At 41.4% G+C, this 21,052-nt stretch overlaps 1 protein-coding gene across 1 annotated transcript; it reads left to right on the top strand.

Moving 5' to 3' along the window:
- The first annotated feature begins 867 nt into the window (after positions 1 to 867).
- On the top strand, positions 868 to 19,523 carry LOC127415131 (opsin-5-like). The gene is made up of 6 exons (XM_051653704.1): positions 868 to 970; positions 9,130 to 9,292; positions 12,602 to 12,729; positions 14,402 to 14,540; positions 18,382 to 18,577; positions 19,026 to 19,523. Exons 1-6 carry the CDS (start codon positions 883 to 885, stop codon positions 19,521 to 19,523), a joined length of 1,212 nt encoding a protein of 403 aa, XP_051509664.1. The 5' UTR covers positions 868 to 882.
- Positions 19,524 to 21,052: the final 1,529 nt, after the last annotated feature.

Raw genomic sequence — 21,052 nt, 5'->3', positions numbered from 1 at the left:
TTGTTTCATTTTTAAAACTATAATAATCTAAACAAAGAGTAAAATAAACATAAACCATTTCAATATTTATTGTGACAATGATTTCACAAAGTACAACTGTCCCTCAGTATCCTTTCCACCACACCAAACAATTTTACTTATAAAGATTTGTTTTTATTAAAGTTATATGGTTACCAAGGACACAACAGTATCAATTAAAAGTATGCTTAGGTGAAATATGAGACATGATCAAGGTAAACGTAACTTGTGAACAGAGTATTTTTACTGTGTCATTTCCAATCAAGATGTAATATGTCAAATTATGCAAATGTGAAAATATGACTTACTGTAATTGAGTGTATTTAGTGTGTAGCACAACAAAGAGGTCCAAAAATATTTAAAATGTAATTTCTACCACCACATAATGTTATCAAACACAACATAATTTGTGATGTGGTGGAAATTACATTTGTCAGTTCAGAAAAATGGCTGTTCAGAAATTAATCTTGTGAAAGTGAGAAAAATGGGTTCTACAGGGAATTTAAGTCCACAGGACCAAAAGTGCTCATAGCTGATTTTATTTTTTGTCTCCTGCAATGATCTGTTCTATGCCACAACTTTGTTCCATGTCATAATCCAGCAGGCCATTTTTGTTTTGGCATTAGCTGTGAGCAGGAAGCTGGCTGCTTATCTGTCCTCTCTTTACCGAGAGATGAGCTGCTAATCTCAATTGTAATGGATTTACCAAAAAGCTCATTGAACCACAAAGTCTCTTGATTCAGTCCTAAAAGCCCTTAGATCTGTCAGGAATGGCTAATACTTGTTTTTGATTGACCAGAGCTTCTGATTCATCCTTTACCACTGTTCATTTAAATTTTTTGTCTTGTCTTATCTTCTCTGCAGATGGGAAATACCACAGAAACTGCCCATTTTGTTTCCACAATCCCAAAGGAGCATGATGTCTTTATGGGTTCCATGTATACAACATTCTGTGAGTCCATTCACTTACATACTTTTTTATTTATTTATAGGACATTCAAGAGAGACAGGATAGTTAAGGGAGAGGAAGTGCGATTGGGACATGACCCTGGCCAGACACAAACCGCGGTCTCTTTGGGCCAAAAGCTCTTGCATGTAATGAGCACAGTGTGCCATCAACATGATTCCAGAAATTCACATACTCTGAAATCAACCCCACTTTGCATAAATTCAAACGTTGTTACATTTCTTTGTAGAGCTACTGATGGTGTATTGTGCTAGCAGCCTCAGAGGCATGGGTTTCCAGTTTAGGTCCTGTGGAAACCAGGAAATAATCATGTTCACATAAATAAATGTGAGTGCAATTCAGATGTTGCATTTTCTCTCTAAAATGACATATTTACACCACTGACGGTTAAGTTTAGGGTTGGGGTGTGGGTTATGAGGTAAAGTTAATAAAATATCCATTCCTCTTCACTGTATTAAATCACGAAGCACACACATGCAAATACGTTCAACAACTCTTCCACCTTTGGCCACTGTGAGAAGTGATGCAAATTTTGGTAAATACAGACTGATTTCAATAGCAGAATTCACAGTGTCACCACAACTTTTACTTTTAGAATTTATATTTTTTATCTTTATGAATGATTTCACAAATAATATTTAGATTAAATATAAAAAGCGCGATCAAGGCACATTATCAATATACTGTATATCATCATCTGCAGTTTCAAATCCTAAATATATTGATCTTAGTACACATATTAAATACATCGTAGTTTTATACTAAAATGCTGCTATAACAACAAGACTAGATTTTTAATTTCCTGAGGAACATGTGAGTGGTGCTTTCAAGTGCAAACAAGGCATAATGCCCTTTCCCACTGCAGGTAATAAAGCCTGTTCCTTATCTGTCACTCACTCAACTTTGTGTCGATGTAGTGACACTAGGGGTCACTCTCGGGAGCCCCAAACACCTCTGATTTTGATAAAAGGCCAATAGGAATTGGCGAGTGGAATTTGCATGCCACTCCCCCGGACATACAGGTATAAAGGGAGCTGGCTCGCAACCACTCGTTCAGATTTTCTCTTCGGAGCCGAGCGGTTGCGTTCAGTGCACTGAATTCAATCTCCCTACTATTCACCTCAAACTGCTGGATCTACGGCGCATTTCAGTGGCTTCTGCCCCTCTGCACCCGTGGAGTGCAGAGAACGCCCCTGGGCGCTTCGGCAGAACAAAAAGTGTATATTCTAAAAGAGTATATTTTCTAACTAAAAGAGTGGCACTCATGGAACATCTTTTTAAGGATGCCCATTTGTGTATTATTCCTGGTTGCGGTCGTTATCTCTCCACTTCTGACGGCCACGATCGCTGTGTTACGTGCTGCCCACACGGAGACATCATTCGTGGATGGGTCATGTCCTCACTGTGAGAACATGACTATGGCAACATTGCAGTCGTGGCTTTCCTTTGTAAGAGGGCAAGCCACCCCAGCGGCTCCCCGCCTTGGTTCTTCTACCTACGGGTATGAGGCCACGTCGGTTAGCACTGGGGACGATTTGGGGACTTCAATGGGAGCACCTCCGCCGGGTAACCCCCCACGGACCTCCCATTCCTCAGCACGTTTGCTTGCCCCGATCGGGCTCTCGGATGAGACTGCCGGCTCGTCTCAGGGCGCATTCGACCTCTTATTCGGAGCCCGGGAAGACAATGAGCTCTCGATCGCAGCATCGGAGTGCGGGCTTGTCCAGTCTGACACGGAGGCTTCAGCTGGGCTTCCTCCTTCGGGATATGGTCGCCCAGTCTCAGGCCGACGTGGAGCTGACGGACATGCTTTCCTGAGCAGCTATGAACGTCGGGCTAGAGTGGAAACCTCCACTCTCCCCTGAACCCTCGCGGCTCGATGATTGCCTCCTCCTCCTCCCCCCTCCCCGGCCAATCTTATGGTGGGTATCAGGAGCCAGGTAAGTGCTTCGATGTCCCTGGACTCAGCACAGCCACGGCGCCTCAGGCTCCGCCCCGCCGCGAGGCCCCACCCGGCAGTACGTCCGACGTGATTGTCCCCTTGGTCCCCCTCGCCCGGAGTTTGGACGAGTGGCTTGCGCTCTCCAACCCGTCGCGATGGCTGACCCGGACCATCCGACTCGGCTACGCGATTCAGTTTGCCCGGCGCCCACCCAGGTTCAGCGCCATCTGCTTCACTTCGGTGAAGGGCAAGAAGGCCACTACCTTGTGTGCGGAGATCGCTACCCTTCCACAGAAGGGTGCGATAGAGCGTGTCCCTCCGGCCGAGATGAAGAAGGGGTTTTACAGCCCCTACTTCATCGTACCAAAGAAAGGCGGTGGGTTGTGGCCAATCTTGGACCTGCGAGTACTGAACCGGGCTTTGCACAGACTCCCGTTCAAGATGCTGATGCAAAAACGCATTCTAGCGAGCGTCCGGCATCAAGATTGGTTCGTGGCGGTAGACCTTGTAGGGCTTTACTGGTTGTTTAGATCAGTGTTACTATCAGAAATAATTGGTAATTATTTCTGTAGTTATTAATCAATATTTAAATTAATTAATTGGATCTAACTCATTAAAACCTCATATGGGACTCCAGTAAATGTAGTGTGCTACGTTTAGGAGCAAGTTTGGTTATTAGCAATAATTAATAATTATCAAAGATAATTATTAATTATTAAAATCAATAGAACATTGATGAGAATCAATGTTAGCTTTTTTTAATCCTTTAAAATCAACACTTATCAAAGATAATCGTTAATTGTTAACATCGATGAAACATTAATTACAATTAACACTAGCTTATTGATCATTCAAATTCAATCAAAGATAATTATCAATTATCAAAAATCAATAGAATATTAATAAGGATTAACATTGACGGGGCACCACCCTGAAATCAGGGACTAATAACCGAATATTAAAACAGTCTCAATATTAGATTGTTTTCTTAGGAAAATCGACATCCGAAGAATATCGATTTTTGGGAAAAAAACAATGAATGAAGGTTTGAATCCGAGCACTGACATCCTGTCAGCATGAGACAGGCGTATGCAAAACAAACCAAAACACTTCTCTTTGTAATATAAACAATGTTTATTTATGCAGTAATATCAATTAATAATTAATACAATGCAGTCAATAAACTTCCGACTTACAACTACAAACTAAACAGTGATATGATTAGATATGGAAATAAAAATAATCCTATAACACATAAGGTGTGTGTGTGTATGTGTGTGTGTGTGTGTCAGTGTGGTTAGTGAGAGAGAGAGAGAGAGAGAGAGAGAGAGATGATTAAGTGACAGCCCGAAAGCTGATTTCGCGATAGCTGGAGATAAAGCAGCTGTGTTCATCACTCAGAGACGCGGTTTTACGAGCGGGGCTCGTAAAGTCCCTTGTTATTTGACTCTTTAATGGATGAACTCAGTTGCTGTCTCACCCGCGATGGCGAAAATGCACAACAGTCCAATTTGGTTGGACCACAATACAGCAAAACAAATTTGTGATAATTAATACCCTGAGTATTAATTATTAGCGGACATGGCGGTCCGTAAACTGTACAAGCAAAATCTTTGAAACACAAGAATAACACACTATAATATTCTATCTCTGCCCAGACGTAAACCTCTTACTTGAATCGCATGAGGACACAGGTAGAATGTGTTTTCCTCCGTCATTTAACTTTGACCCGGTTCCTTGAGGCTCGGGTGATGACGGGGGCCGTTTCCTCGCGCTGTCGGCGGGCGGTACGGCTGTTGATTCTCGGCGGGCTGGTGGAGAACTCAGAAATGTCGACTTGATTGAAGATGGAAGAGAAATCTTTAATCTCTTCACTTCTGTAGGCCAATGGATGAAGATGCGAATTGCTCGGCGGTCTCCTTCGGATCCGTCAGAGTGTTTGGTTGAACACAGAGTAATCTCAACTCATCCAGCGAGATGGAGATTGTATGGCTACAGTTTCAAGTCGGACATTACTTCCTTAAGCCACGAGGTTGCACCGGAGAGCAGCAAAAAGCTACGTCCGTATTCGGTGAACTAAGTCGCTGGAAGCAACTCTGGAAGCATTTCAGAATTATTTGAAGTCCTGATGATGTCATGTTTGAGGGACGTTCTGTGGTGTGCCTCATCCAATAGGAGTTAAGAGCTCGATCCTTTAGAGGGCAAGGCTTCATGGATCTGTAGTCTGTTTTGGACTCCCTTTGTTTGATTTTGGCGCGATTTTTATCAGTAAAATTTACGACTTAGAAGGAGGGGGCTTGAGGAATGTTTTTATGACTGTTAGGCCTGCCTTTGTCTTCTATCTGAATACATGAGGCCCAACAACCTGAAGGACGCGTACTTCCACGTCTCAGATTTACCTCGACACAGACCCTTCCTGTGGTTTGCTTTTGAGGGCCGGGCATACCAGTACAAGGGCCTCCCCTTCGGCCTGTCCTTGTCCCTTCGTGTCTTCACGAAGGTCGCAGAGGCAGCCCTTGCCCCACTAAGGGAAGTGGGCGCCCGCATCCTCAACTATCTCGACGACTGGCTAATCCCAGCTCACTCTTGGGATGTGTTGTGTGTGCACAGGGACGTGGTGCTCACGCACCTCAGCCAGCTGGGTCTTCGGGTCAACTGGGAAAAGAGCAAGCTCTCCCCGGTTCAGAGCATCTCTTTTCTCGGCTTGGAGTTGGACTCAGTCTCGATGACGGCGCGCCTCACAAACGAGCATGCACAGTCGGTGAAGGTGTTCAGATGGAGGACAGCGGTTCCACTGAAACTTTTTCAGAGGCTCCTGGGGCATATGGCATCCTCAGCGGTGGCCACACCACTTGGGTTGATGCATATGAGACCGCTTCAGCACTGGCTTCAGACTTGAGTCCCGAGATGGGCATGGCACCACGGGACACATCGTTTCTTCAGCCTCTTCAGCCCTTGGACCAACCTAGCATTTCTACGGGCAGGGGTTCCCCTACAGCAGGTCTCCAGGTGCGTCGTGGCTATGATGGATGCCTCCAAGACGGGATAGGGTGCCATATGCAACAGACACGCAGCCGCCGGCTCTTAGACTGGCCCACGGCTGTGTTGGCACATCAACTGCCTCGAGTTGTTGGCAGTACTGCTTGCCCTGCAGAGGCTCCGTTGATCCAAGGCAAGCATGTGTTGGTCCGGACGGACAACACGGCGACGGTAGCATACATCAACCGCCAAGGTGACCTACGCTTCCATTACATGTCACAACTCACCCGCCGTCTCCTCCTCTGGAGTCAGCAGCGCCTCAAGTCGCTACGAGCCACTCACATCCCGGACGACCTCAACACTGCAGTGGACGAGCTGTCATGACAGGTTATGCTCAGGGGAGAGTGGAGACTCCACCCCTCAGGTGGTCCAGCTGATTTGGAGTCGATTCGGTTGAGCACAGGTAGACCTGTTTGCTTCCCGGGAATCCTCCCACTGCCCGCTTTGGTACGCCCTGACCGAGGCACCCCTCTGTATAGACACACTGGCACACAGCTGACCCCCAGGACTACGCAAATATGCATTTCCCCCAGTGAGCCTACTTGCACAGACCCTGTGCTAGGGTAGGTGCTCCACATACGCTGGTTCCCCATAGGTGACCCCATGTGATATATCTTCCACTAAATTGTTTCCCTGTCGGTAAACTGCATCTTCCTTGGGCAGAGGTTCCTCTGCCCCTGGTCACCATGTTTGTAGAGCTCCTCCCCCTTTGGGTAGGACCTACCATGGGACTTCTCCACATGACATACTTCCGACAAGACTCAGTAAGGCCATGTGAGGTATTTCCACTCAAAACCCCTCCGGGCAGGGTGTGGTCTCAGCGGTGTCTTCCCCTTGGGAGTGACACCCCCCCGATGTAGACACTTATGGCCCCCAGCCGGTAAACAAAAAGAAAAGAGGCCACGTCTGGGCTAGCCTGTCCCTATTTGATGGGCAATTTGACTTGTTCCCAAAGGACTGTTCGACGCTCATAAGAGTGTTGGGGGAGGTTACGTAACGGCCTGGTGCGCTGGCTATGAGGCACACAGCAGTCTGCCTGTCTCGCACCGCCAGTCCACATAACACAGTTCAGCTTATTGTGGCATTTCGTATAGGGACCCCTAATGTCACTAAATCTACACAATGTCGAGTGAGTGACAGATAGGGAATGTTCTGGATACTTTCATAACCTCTGTTCCCTGATGGAGGGAACGAGACATTGTGTCCCTCTTGCCACAATCCTGAACTACCCACTGAAATGGCCGGGACCTTGTCTCGGCTCCTCAGCACAAAACCTGAATGAGTGGTTGTGAGCCAGCTCCTTTTATACCCGTATGTCCGGGGGAGTGGCATGCAAAGTTCACTATCCAATTCCCATTGGCCTTTTTTCAAAATCAGTGGTGTTTGGGGCTCCCAAGGGGGACCCCTAGTGTCACTACATTGACACAATGTCTCGTTCCCTCCATCAGGGTACGGAGGTTACGAAAGTAACCAGGACGTTTTAGGTACTATTTGAGGAACTACTCAGTTTTCGTTGTTTTCGCACATGAGTCCTCTTAGCCGTTTAGAGGGACTTTTTAGCTCCTACTTTGGGGTAGGTACTTTTTGGGAGAATAGGAACTGTGGGAGGGGCTGCAGCATGTGATTGGTCAAGAACATATGACACACAAATTATTGAGAAATGGGAAGAGTCGGCAGCCATCATGAGTAAAAAAAATCTTGTAGCTGAGAAGAAATAACATAAAACCAACAAAGTATCCAAAGAGTATCGCCTGTTTCACATATGTGTGTGCGAGGGGTGAGCAGCGCTGATGCAAGACTCCAACAGGAGACACGCTTTGAGTTTACTTTGCATTTCTGTGACAGCTGCAGCACTGTATAGAAAATAAATCTTTCTTGACCTCTTTGAGTTTTTCCTGTGATAACGGACGTAAATAATAAGATGTTTATTGACAGTGAGTTATTGATAACTATTATAAACTTAACCGTCATGAAATCTAATTTCCATGAAGAAAGTGTTGTTTGCCTGTTACTGTGTGTTTAACATCAAGACATTTTCAGTCAATAGCTGTGTTTCCCCTGTCGGGCCAAATTTGTGTGTGGTAGTGCATTCCAGGGCTAGTTGCGTTCCCACTGTCACTTCCGCAGATTCATCGCGCAGCCAATGGCCTTTGACCCGCCGATTACTCTTGGGTCATAGAAAGGCCAACTGGGGATTGAGGGGGGGTCATTGTCAAAGGCAGAGTTTCGCTGAGTCAGGTTTCTGCATAAAGATACTCATTCCCCAATTTTTCATATGTAGCTACAACATAACCTCAAGAACTCAATGGAGAATGGAATATTGTCTGTACTGGACAGTAGATGGAATCAGGGCTCTTCTGAATATTTAAGCTGATGAAAATTTACAATGTCAGATCAGTGTGGTGGTGGTGTAGTGGGCTAAAGCACAGAACTTGTAAGCAGAAGTTGCTGGTTCAATCCCCACAGCCACCACTATTGTGTCCTTGAACAAGATACTTAACTCCAGGTTGCTCTGAGGGGATTGTCCATATAATAAGTGCACTGTAAGTTGCTTTGGATAAAAGCATCTGCCAAATGCATAAATGTAAATGCTGATGTGTATTGTTGCCAAACTTGCCAAGTTGTGTATCCAGCACACAACAGTAAGGTTTGGGAAAAGTTAAAAAGGAAGAGTCTGATGCCTCAGCTTGAGTTTCCTTCTTGCTTGTGAAATGGGCAGGGTGTGAGACGTTGTCACCAGGGGGATGTATTAAGTGCGGGTTTTAGGGCAACACTGTGGGGCTATTGGCCCGAATGTAGGAATGCAGTTTGATCTCTTGTTTCGAGGTCCGAGGCAATTGGCCCTGGCTGAGCAGTTGATAGCCCAGGCTCACACTTGCCCTATAGTGGAAATATGAATTGCACGTGATGTGAGGTCAGAATTTCAGAGGTCATTGGCAAACTGAGTGGAGGGACGAGCATCAGTTTGAAGAGGATTCTTATGGAAGTCATAAAGTGAAAGTGTAAATTACAGCAGCTTTTAAATTACTACAGCAATTTTGTTATTGCTAAGCTTTCAGAGGAATAACATGGCAGTAAAATAAGAGTTACAGGTTGTTAGAAAGAGGATGAAAAACTGCTTGTGGTTATGACTTGTTTCTTAATATGTTGCTTTCTTTTTTAGGTATTCTGTCTCTCTTGGGAAATGGAATACTGCTCCTTGTAGCATATCGTAAGAGGACATCTCTGAAGCCGGCTGAGTTCTTCATCATAAATTTGTCTATTAGTGACCTTGGGATGACAGCTACTCTCTTTCCCCTGGCGATTCCGTCAGCTTTTGCTCACAAGTAGGCAGATGCATCTGAAACAAAATATTTGAATTGTGACCCCAGCAAACATAAAGGAAAAAAGGTTAAATGTATAGTAGAAAGTATATTTCTCACAAATAGGAAATTCTGTCATTATTTACTCACACACATCATTGTTCCGAAAGACATCCTCTGATTCTTCCTGTGTAAATACATTTATGCCACCTCTCTGCCACATTAAAATATTGATATAAATGCACCTTTTATGGTATATATGCCACTTCAAGGTACATTTACACTGACAGTGATTTGAAGCAACAAATCTTTTTAGTTTCAATGACAGTTGGCAATCTGAGGTGACATGAGTGACTGTAAGCATTGGAGATTTTCTTAAAATGAGCAGCAATGCAATGCGGCAAGCTGCCGGCAACTAATACGAGTGAAGACAGTAAAGCACGTGTGATTTGCCTCCTGATCTAGGACAATATGATTTTCGGGATGCGGAAAACGTGGATGGAATAGTGGAATGCAATCGTACTTATTTTTTAATTAACTATAAAACATGGAATGTCACAGAATTTGACATATTTAAGCTAAAATTCATGTTTGAATGTACAAACTGCATGTGCTGCGCGCCTCAAAGTGAACCACACATACACTGAAAACACAGCATCATAAGCATCACTCACGCTCTGTGGGGCAGATTCACTAGCAGTTGGACCGGTATTTCAGTGCAAATAGCTGCGTCTTATTCACTATCCACCCGCAATCACGTTTAGTGGGTGCTTTCAATGCTGAAACTGCACTGCGACTTCAATATTTAAATGAAGTCATTGTCATTCTTTCCCGAGCAAACACGGCTCCTTTCTATGTAAATTAGGCTCATTAAAGATTGCACTTTATTCACAAATCTCCATGCAATTTGCCCTGCACAGTTTACATCGTGCTATTACCGCCACATGAAAGTAGGCGATAAAATGAATTTTATTTAAAAAAGACGTTTGTGAATATTTTCAATCATTTCAGCAGTAATTCATCAAATGCTCATCAAATGATGTTGAAGAGCATTATATTCTGGCATATATCCAGATGCTTGGTATCATCAAGTGCACATTCTCCATGTTTAAGAGACGATCCAGGTGTCTGGATCAAAGTGATGCTGTTCAGTCCAGGCAGGGTTGGTCAAATACGGTGGTCCTGCAGCATCCTCAGCTATATTGCACACAAATTGCGTTCAGCAGCTATTTTGTGGGCGCTTTTGCACCACTGCCTGATCTGCATAATTCCTTTAGTGAATCGGGCACAGTTAGCGCTTGCAAAAAAATGGCTTTTAGCGGGCGCAATTCATTCTTAGTGAATCTGCCTCTGTGTGTTTAGTAGACATAAGACTTTGGTAGTAGATTACAGAGAGCAGAGCACTCATTCTCTTTGAAGCATACAGCACATATACACACTTTATATTAATTTAATTAAATTGCAGCCTTTTGTGGTTTAATAATAACACTGGGCCATATCGCAAATTACTTATCAGGAGGTTTGAAATTACCATCAAAACACACATAAACTGAAAGGGCTTCACTCATTTTTCTACCAAAATAAAAGCTCTATTTAAATGGATAAGTGAAATAAAAAAAGAAAACAAAAAGACAGAAATGTGTAACTACTAATATGTAACAAATTATGTAATATCCACTGTAGTAGTAGTAGTAATAATAATAATAATACAAAAAATATTATTATTATTATTATTATTATTATTATTAAGTAATATCTGTGATGCTCAGATGTGCTGCACTTTATTTGACAAAAATAACTCAATGTTGTGTTTTGGATTATGCTGAGAGTGTACTGAGATCTGTATAAAAGCACTTCATTTGATAAAAATAATGTTAATGTTAATGTTATGTTGAAAATTGATTGATATATTTTCCTTTGATTAAAGTTTTAATGAATGGATTTGATTAGACACCATTTGGATGATCAAATTGAATTAAACTGTCAAATATGGAATTCAGTAAAAATAAAATGGAAAACACATAATTTAGGAAATATTTGGATAAAAAATTAAACTCACTATAAAGTATTTCATAAGGCCATACTGAGTAGGAACGCATACTACCATGCCTCAGCTGGTTTGCTGGTCTCATAGCCAGGGGTGTGTTTCCCAAAAGCATTGTTAGCCATTGTTACCAACTTAGTTCAGCAACTTGGCGTTTCCCGAAAACATAGTTCCAACGAATATTTGCAAACAGCTTCGCAAAGTATTGTGGTTGTGGAAGTTCTCCACCTGTGGTTAGATGGAACTACAGTTCTCCAGCTATGGTTAGAAGCATTGTTCACTGTTATTTTGATGTGTGGACATCATTTGATGTGTGACTTCGCTGAGGCTTCTATACCTTTTATTCCATATATACACTACTGGTCAAAAGTTTTAATCAATATCAATATTTAATAATCAATATTTAATAATCAATATCAGGCTATATATATACAGACTTTGACAACATTTACATGCACTTAAGAAAACAGTTTATTCCGAGGTTTTGTAGCAAGTGGCATTCTGAAACTTCATGTAAAAGCGAATGCAGCCTATCTTACGACATATAAGGGATTAAAGGCTGCTAAGAGAAAGCACTTTAACACAATTTAACACTGTCGGAGAAGATGGCTTATGTATCTGCATAAGTGCCATTGTTATAGGTTTGTGAAGACTGCGCATGTGCGTATTTGCTCAAGTGCATCAGAGGAAACCCGAAGTTCAATGTTGAGGGAAACCCCACTATTGCAGTGCAATGCATCTCTCGCATGAAACAGTGCACACCGCTTTCGTGTCTTCTGCAGCTTTCTCGCATTAAACGGCTTTCTGGTTTATGTTTAAACCAGCTGTTATAATTTGATATCAATTTGATCTCTGCAGAAGTTATTACTCCACCCCCTACATAATGTCATTAACGACAGCTCTATATTGTTGAACCAACATAGTTCAAACGTTGGATGTGCAACAGTTACAATGATTTCGGGAAACAGTCATTACTAGCTATTTAATTTCTCCAATGATGCATCGTTCTATGGTGGTCAAACTTGTCTTTTGTCTGGTTTTAGAACATTTATGGGAACATTTCAGGCTGGGATACCAGCTTTTTTGAGCACCAGCTGGGAGACTAGCTAGACCAGCATTTGTTGTTTTTTTTAGTGACTTGACTGCTGCCAAGCACATTCCTCTCACTATGAATGTACCTTCAGATATGTTGCTATTGCAGTCTAAAGACATAAAAATACAGCAATTATAGTCACCACTACCTTCTTTTATTGACTCTCTGTCTGTCTGTCTCTCTCTCTCTCTCTCAGGTGGCTTTTTGGAGAGCTAACCTGTTTATGCTATGCCGTATGTGGCGTTCTCTTCGGCTTGTCCAGCTTGACAAATCTTACCGCTCTGTCTTCCGTCTGCTGCCTTAAAGTCTGCTTCCCAAACTATGGTATTGACCCAGAATACATTTATCTTCCTCCATGGCCCACCTACGTATCTTAATTAAGAATCGGATGCAGCCACATGCATCCATTGTGGGATACAGCTGAAGGTCAAATCTATCACCTTATGACTTTTATTATCCTGAATAGATATTCTAGCTGTCATTAAGGTTCAGATTGGCAGTCTTCATTTAACATTTTGGTCGATACTCTCCAGATCCAACTCATTAGAGTTCATTAGTTATTTCAGACTTTTTGGAGTTTCAACTTCTGATATAGAGAGAGGAGATAATGCAGATGGTACAGTTTAAAAGCACTTGGGTGAGTTTGGAGGTGGACAGCAGGTGAACAGATGGACTCTGTTGGTGGCAGAGCAGCAGACACATGTGGGTCGCAATTAAAGAATTATTTCAGAAAGGATGTTGAAGTGTTATGTGCAAAGAAATTATTTTAAATATTTTCAGAGAACTAACTTCACTTTTCTGAGTCATTTTTGCAATAGAGCGCAACGTAAAAATCCCATTTATTTCTTCAGACGAATTGATTTTCAACACTAACTTATATACCTTTAAAGACTGACCTACAGTGAGCTACGAGGTTGTTCATCAATGATATATGCTTCCGTTGAAGCCATCCGTCTGCGTTATCTCAACTTTGTTTAAAAATCATCTTTAAAAGCGGAAATCCAGTTGAAAAACTACATTACCTATGATCCAGCAGAGACAGCTTCACCAATCAGAGCACCGTGGCCAACAAACCCTGCAAAATAAGCCCGGAAGCGACCGCACACTCCAGTGATGCAAACGAGTCGGTCTCCCTGCACTCTCAAACTACTTGTGTATTTGCGTATATCAGAATTTTCGCAATAAACGTAAAATATATTGTTTCTATACTTATAATCATCAACCTAAAAGCAATGGTTTTATATATTTCCATGATTTTATATTCGATTACGTCATTCGCAGTGCTTCATGGGATTGTAGTCCGTGCACTCATGAAAGACGGTAAGTACGCAGACTTGTACCTTTGTCTTTTTGTCGGATTTTCATATACTTTTTTTGCCTTAAAACAAAGTCTGTAATGTTGATGTTCACCTCAGAGCTGGTTTGTTTGGCTTAAGCTTAACTCTTTAATGGAGGATTTTATGAAAAGTCTGTGGAAGAAACAAAAGGGAAAAATACTTCCAGAACCCAGACAGCAGACAAAGTGGGCAGGCACTGTTGCGCTATATTACTTTTAACCAATTGTTCACAAGCAAGGAGGTCTATGGTAGATAACATTTTTAAATGTGCATAATCGGATTACAGTTACTTTTTTTAATGATTGCATGACTACATGTCGATTACATTACTTATCAGTCTCAACTTTCAAAGAACTGTTGGGGGGTGGGGTACTCAGGGACTTACAAATGGCAAATGTGTGTGAATTGGTACTTAATACACTTAGTGTAAGTATAACCTAAAAGATAATGTTACTGATTATAACTTTATTTTTGACATTTGTAATCAGTACCAGATTATATTTCAGAAGTAATTTTTAGTAACTAGAAAGTAGTAAAGGAATATTCTACACAATTCTACTACAATTGATGTTCAATTCAAAAGTAACATTCCCAAACAATGAGTATAAGAACAGAATGTGATGAAAAATGAATGACATTCCCCTGCTTTCCCTTACCAGGTAACAAATTCTCCTATTCTCATGCCTGTCTGATGATAGTGGGAGTGTGGTGCTATGCCACAGTGTTTGCCGTGGGTCCATTGGCAAATTGGGGCCACTATGGGCCTGAACCCTATGGCACAGCATGCTGCATAGACTGGTAAGTGTCTGAGAGCGTGTTTATAGAAAATTGAAGCACTAAAGGATTCTCAGAAAACCTGCCACTGCATGCCAATTTGTCACCTTAAAGGCTAAAGGTGTTATTTCTATGCCATTAGTGACACCAAACGGAAACGCTCAAATAGCTAGATTTTTACATTGGTGCTTACCCGTGCAAATTTTGCTGCCATGATTCTAGGGTGTTGTGGATTTTTGCCAGGTCATTGCCATGCGGTTGCTAAAGTGTTCTGAGGGGGTTTTAGCATCTTGCTATTATGTTGCTAGGGTGTTCTGAGTCATTGCCAGGGCTTTTCTAGGGCATGGCTAGGTTGTTCCTGTGGTGTTCTGGGTGGTTGCTAACTGTCAGTTTTGTATAAAGTATCCATTCATCATACTTAAGTAAAAGTAAAGATACCTTCATGGAAATTGACTCAAGTAAAAGTTAAAGTAGCTGATAAGAAAAATACTCAACCCTATAATGCCGCCTGTATCAAATTTGATGCGCTATTTTCTAAAGCCTGTGCATCATTAACATAATCAATAACCAAAATCCTGTTGTCTGCAATGTACTAGATGTCTGCTGCCACCTGGTGAAGTTTCGGGCATTTCTTGATGGAAAAATATTTGTAAAAATGTTTGTATTTCATGCACTCGTTTTTTTATGTGTAATCTTTGCTGATTTTAATAGAGTAAAAGTGACAGTAATGATTATATTGCTACTGATATTTTAAAATGAGTATTTGCTGAATATAAGCAACCTGTGCTTGGTTAAAATTTTGTACATCATTTTATTGAAAACGCATGTTGAAATCCATGTATCAAATATGATACAACAGTCTTTTGAGGCATATCTCTCAATCACCATTACATTACATTCATGTCCACCACAAAATTAAAAATAAAATAAATAAATAAAATAAAATCACAGAGCTTTTAAAATTCTGACATATACTTTTTATAAGATATATTTAAAGTGTGAACTAATATTTCTGTGTAATTTCATATATGCAGCCTGCTCTGTCATTTTAAAGATCTAATTATTTTACATTACAAGCTATTATGATGTCATCATACCATAAGTTCCTGAGACCCAGTGGAAAACAATTTCCCTTTTTTAAATGTCAATATAGTGTTTTGTGCCTAAAATACATATGATAAAAATTGTTTATTGAAAAAAATAATATTTTATCCATATTGTATTTGATGTGCTGAACTGTGATACATTTCAATCCATATTTATAGACCAAAGAGAGGAAGTTTTAATGGTCAAACTGTCAAACATTTGGTTTCCCTGAAAAGCCCAGGGAGTCCTCTGATAATACCCCAAGAATTACCACTGTAGCATGTATGGGTTAAGAAAACCATAAATAACAAATGTCCTACACAAAAAAGAATTGCTGGGCCTCAGGAGAATAATGAATTTTAAAGCCTAAAAAAACTTGCAATTTTATTTTTTACGATTAATTTTTATAGTTTGTCTAATGGTACTAAAAACAGAAAATAAAAATAAAAATAAAAGAAATCATTCTGACAATTCTTTTTAATGTCAGGCTTTACAGGGTTATGTATCAAGTAAATTGCATCAGTTACAGTAGAGCTAATTATACCCATGGCAACTTTATATATTAGAAGTTAACTCAAGTACTGCTCTGACCAAATTTAGTCAACAGACCAAGTTTAGTCTAGTGCAAAACAGCAAACTATATAAATTAATGGTGCGTCCATGCCACATCAGAATGATCGTATTTACAGGAAGAGCACAAATGAATGCCACCATAAAGTCGTAATTTCTATCAGAAAGACTCGCAGACTTGGTAAAGTTGACGAAATTTATTTGATGAAATTATATTGAACCACAGAATATATTTTCATAAGCCCCGTCTGGCTGTCCGATGAGATTGCTACTCAAACCATCAGATCCTGCCAGAGATAGGAGGCAGGGGGCAAGGAGCCTACACCCGTACAGGACAGGAGTCGACTGGTGGTGGTGGGGAGGTGGAGGTTGCCGTGTTGGCACACTGAAACTGCAAATAGGTAGATTGAAAGCAGGCTTTTAAAGCAATGGCTGATGTATGATTGGCTAAGAGCTAAGTAGATAATGGCGCGATGATGTACAGCTGCGAGTCTCCGCTACAACTATGCTTATGCTTACATTACCAGTGTGATTTTCTTTGAGCCCCAGTTCTCAGAGGTGGGGGTGTTTCAATTAAAGAATCATGGCAAGAATCAAGCAAATTGGTATTGGACATAATTCTGTTTTACTTGTGGATTTTGTCTGTACAGTTTAGATAGTATGTATTTTTGTACTATTGATGAAGAATATAGCTTGCCAGAAAATAAGATCAAAAATAATTTACCTGGTTTATGAGGTGACAGTCTTGTGCAAAAAAACAATATTTACCATCAGTATATGCGAACACCCTAGTAACCACATACCACGCAATAGCAAAAAGCACTAAGAACACCCTAGTTTTGATTAGGCAAGCACCATTCACATCTTCTTCAGATAATGTAAATATAATTATTCTCCTGTTACTATCTGTTTCAGGTTAAGTGAGTTTTGCAAATGTTATTGTTAGACATTTTCATGATATTGTCATTATATAAACATTGTATTTTGGTTAAATGAACAGGTCAGTTGGGAAGGCGGGAGACTGTTTGCACATAACTTCATCATTATTTCACAATGTTTAACCCAAAACGTATCAAATTCATTCAAAGTCAAAACACAGATTAAAATTTATATCACGTGTGACAGTGTTTACACTGTTCAGAAAGTCAACCAATAAATGACCTACTTAGTTGCCCTTACAAACAATCTAGAGTTCTGGCAAACTAGTCGCACACTTGCCACAAATTTTCCACTCATTATTTTAACATGCAAATGAGCTTGTGATTCGCCACAAATGTTTGCCAAATGTTTGCATCTCTGCACCGGTAGTAGTGAAACTGCAGCAAACATTTGGCAACGATGGACAATTTGACGCAAGTTTGCTGCAAAGCTCATTTGCATGTGAAAATAATCAGTGGCGAATTGATTTTTGTATTTTATTTATTTGCTGTGAACTAGCGATTTTCATGAGGGTGTACATAACTGGGATATGAGAAAGTATTTTAACATTGAAATTGACACACTTCACCTTTAAAGTCACTATAGTGCCCTGCATGTTCAACATTAATGTTAACATATTGCTTCTGAAAGTTCATATACCCTGAAATTATCCCCATTCAGTCAAATTATTGACAAGCGCCATCCCCCATCAGAAATTTTTCACCAATTGTAGATTGAACAATTTTATCTCTAGTGCTGCTAGAGTGTGTTTTGCAAGCATCCTGCATCTTGCAGGTTCTGTGGGAACCAGAAAGTAATCGTGTTTACATAATGGTAAGTGCAATTCGGAGGTTGCATTTTCACACTAAAATTAAATTTTTACCTAACTGATGGTTAGGTTTAGGGTTGGGGTTTGGGGGTATGATTAATAAAATATGCATTCCTGTTGAATGTATTACAGCTAAATATACAACTGGCTTCTGGTGCCACTCTGTGGACTTTCACCTGCAAACTAGAGATAGCAATGTGTCCATACGTTCAACAAAACAGCCACTGGGGGCAGTGGTTCTAATATCAGTAAGCACAGACTGATTTCAACAGCAAAACTTTTGACCTACTGTTGCTGAATTCATAGTGTGAACAGTCTGGCATGCTCGAATAAGATCCCATGGCAGCCCTCTTCACCAGATTACTATAATTTCTACAGTTTGTTTTACTTTTGTAACAGCTGTAACACAGGTCTCCTGAATTACCTCTATGACCATTATCCTGTCCTGTGTTCAACTCTCAGGTATGCACCTGGCCATGATACTCTGTCCATGTCCTACATCATCTGCCTTTTCCTCTTCTGTTACGCTGTCCCCCTCGCCATCATCCTCCTCTCCTACATCCTGATCCTCATCACGGTGCAAGGGTCAAGGCAGGCAGTACAGCAACATGTGTCACCACAGACCAAGACAACAAATGCACATATCCTCATTGTAAAGGTGAGTCGGCAACTTAAGTTCGGCAAAGAACCTTCTTATCAATAACCATTTTTTGCTTTATGGGTCCTTGGGTAGGCTAGATTGATCTCTGGAGATTAAAAACAATATTTGTTACATTATGGGTTCCTTAGGTCAGCAAATTGGTTTCTGGATTTTTAAAGCACCAGTACCCTGCTGAAAAGACCAACTAAGACTAGCATACATTTTCATGCTGTCCAGGCTAGTTAATGCTGGTTAGTGGTGGTTAAGTGTTGGTATAGCTGATGAACCAGCACAGCTATGCTGTTCAACAGCAAAAAATAAAAACAAAAATGTCTTTCTGGTAAAGCTGGTTGACCAAGAAATAAATGTTAACCTATTTAAGAAGCTAGCTAACTAGCTTAACTTTACTTCTGTTCTTCATAAATGCTCTTCTGAGTATAGATGTATTCTCTTTCGTCTCTCATAGCTCTCAGTGGCTGTGTGTACTGGTTTTCTGACAGCATGGAGCCCCTATGCTATTGTAGCAATGTGGGCTGCATTTGGAAGACTCAATCAAGTCCCACCTCTAGCCTTTGCAATAGCAGCTATATTTGCCAAATCTTCTACCATCTACAACCCAGTGGTATACCTGCTATTCAAACCCAACTTTCGTAAATCTCTGAGCAGGGACACCGCTCAAATACGCAGGCGAATTTGTTCCAGCCCTTGTAGGGGAAGCCCTGTGCCTGGAGAGAAGGATTTGAACCATCAAACATCCCTATGCTGCAACAAGGATGTTAGCAACTCCACTCGCTTCTTGAATGGCCTAGTGGACAGTCACAGGGCTTGTCTTCATTGCACTGAGGTGGATCCACGATGTCAACATGCTACACCTCAAAGGACTGCCTGTGTGCAGGTCGGTACAGCCTACAGCAAGGTGACTGTGAGCCAGCTCCCGGAGAAAATGCAAGTTGACCTTATTTGAAGACCCTGAAATGTCAAGAGGAACGTGAAGAGAAGATGGATGGGCAACCTCTGGCCATCACAGATAAGCCCAAGCAAGATGTGCAGTGTATCTGAGTCATTGAAAAGCTCTGTTCAGAAAACACTTAAGAGAGAAGGAGGAACTATGCACTTGATGTTGATGTCATGATACCAAATGTGCAATAGTTAAAGTAATGGAATAAAGAGGAAGTTGTAGAGATGTTCTGACACATTGCGTATTTTACAGAATCTTGTAGCATTTTACAAGGAGATGTGCTTTAGGGACAGCAAAACAATTGATCCTATGCCAAGCCCCACTTTAAAAAAATTTCTGACCAGTCCTACTTTTGCAACTGTTGCCATTCTTCATATAGTTCATTAATGACTAATAAGTCATTTATAAATGGATTATAAATCATTTATATGCAATTATAGCAACATGCATAAAAAGGGCAAATTTCATTCAATACTTGATGAATTTTAAAAGGAGTCATGAAATACTCTTTTGTATATAGTTTTATCATCTTCCCTGAGGTCCACTGATAATGTTAGTAAAGTTTTTTTCACAAACACAGTCATAATTTGGTATTATATGATAGTTTCCACCCTGTCTCTGGCCCTCTGTCTGAAACGTTCGGACAGCCAAATTTGAAATTCAATCGGAAGAATAAGAGCAAGCTCCACAATATTCTAAAACTAAATTTCAGGGTTTACATATAACATGCATCCAACACATTGCATCCGAATGTATTAAACTGTTCATTTCAAGCACAACTGTTAACACTCACACCCTGTCTACACCGGAATCGAGAGGCGCGTCGCATTGCATTGCAATAAAACCAACTATAATTAATGATGCTGTCTACCATGGAAGCGTCTGTTGTGGCACATCTTGTCGTGCAGTTAGTAAATGGGTGTCCTGTTCCATCTTGCGCTGCATGCGCTGGCGTTACTACTGCCAACAACACAAATAAACATTTTAGAAAGTTTGTGTCGACATGCCCGGTGTAGACAGCCTCAAGCCGCTGTGATGCATCATGTCAACAGACTCGCCCACTGTACACTGATAAGCCAAATCATTATGACCATCTGCCTAATATGCTGTAAGTCCTCCACGTTCTGCCAAAACAGTGCCGACCCGCTGAGGCATGGACTCTCACACTCCCTCCACCGGATTTTCGTCGAACAGTGCATCCATGGCCATCCACGTGATGTAAAAGAAAATGGGACTCATCAGACCAGGCGACCTTCTTCCACTACTCCAAGGTCCAGTTCCGACACTTGTGTGCCCACTGAAGGCGCTTTCGATGGTGGACAGTGGTCATCATGGGCACTCTGACCAGTCTGCGGTCTGTGTTGTGACACATAACGTTATGGTTACTGGTGTAACCTCCGTTCCCTGATGGAGGGAACGAGACGTTGGTGTCAATGTAGTGACACTAGGGGTCACTCTTGGGAGCCCGAGACACCTCTGGTCTTTGATAAAAGGCCAATGAAAATTGGCGAGTGGTATTTGCATGCCACTCCCCC

Source organism: Myxocyprinus asiaticus, chromosome 24, assembly GCF_019703515.2.
Source record: "Myxocyprinus asiaticus isolate MX2 ecotype Aquarium Trade chromosome 24, UBuf_Myxa_2, whole genome shotgun sequence".
NCBI lineage: Eukaryota > Metazoa > Chordata > Actinopteri > Cypriniformes > Catostomidae > Myxocyprinus > Myxocyprinus asiaticus.
The sequence above is the reverse complement of the archived record's forward strand: the minus strand, read 5'-3'. Positions and strand labels throughout refer to the sequence as shown.

Bases quoted from the DNA above. Each gene is read 5' to 3' on its own strand.
- LOC127415131 (XM_051653704.1), top strand. From the start codon at position 883: ATGGGAAATACCACAGAAACTGCCCATTTTGTTTCCACAATCCCAAAG. The intron at 9,293-12,601 runs GTAGGCAGATGC...TCTCTCTCTCAG, and splicing joins CCGTCAGCTTTTGCTCACAA to GTGGCTTTTTGGAGAGCTAA. The intron at 12,730-14,401 runs GTATTGACCCAG...TTCCCTTACCAG, and splicing joins AGTCTGCTTCCCAAACTATG to GTAACAAATTCTCCTATTCT.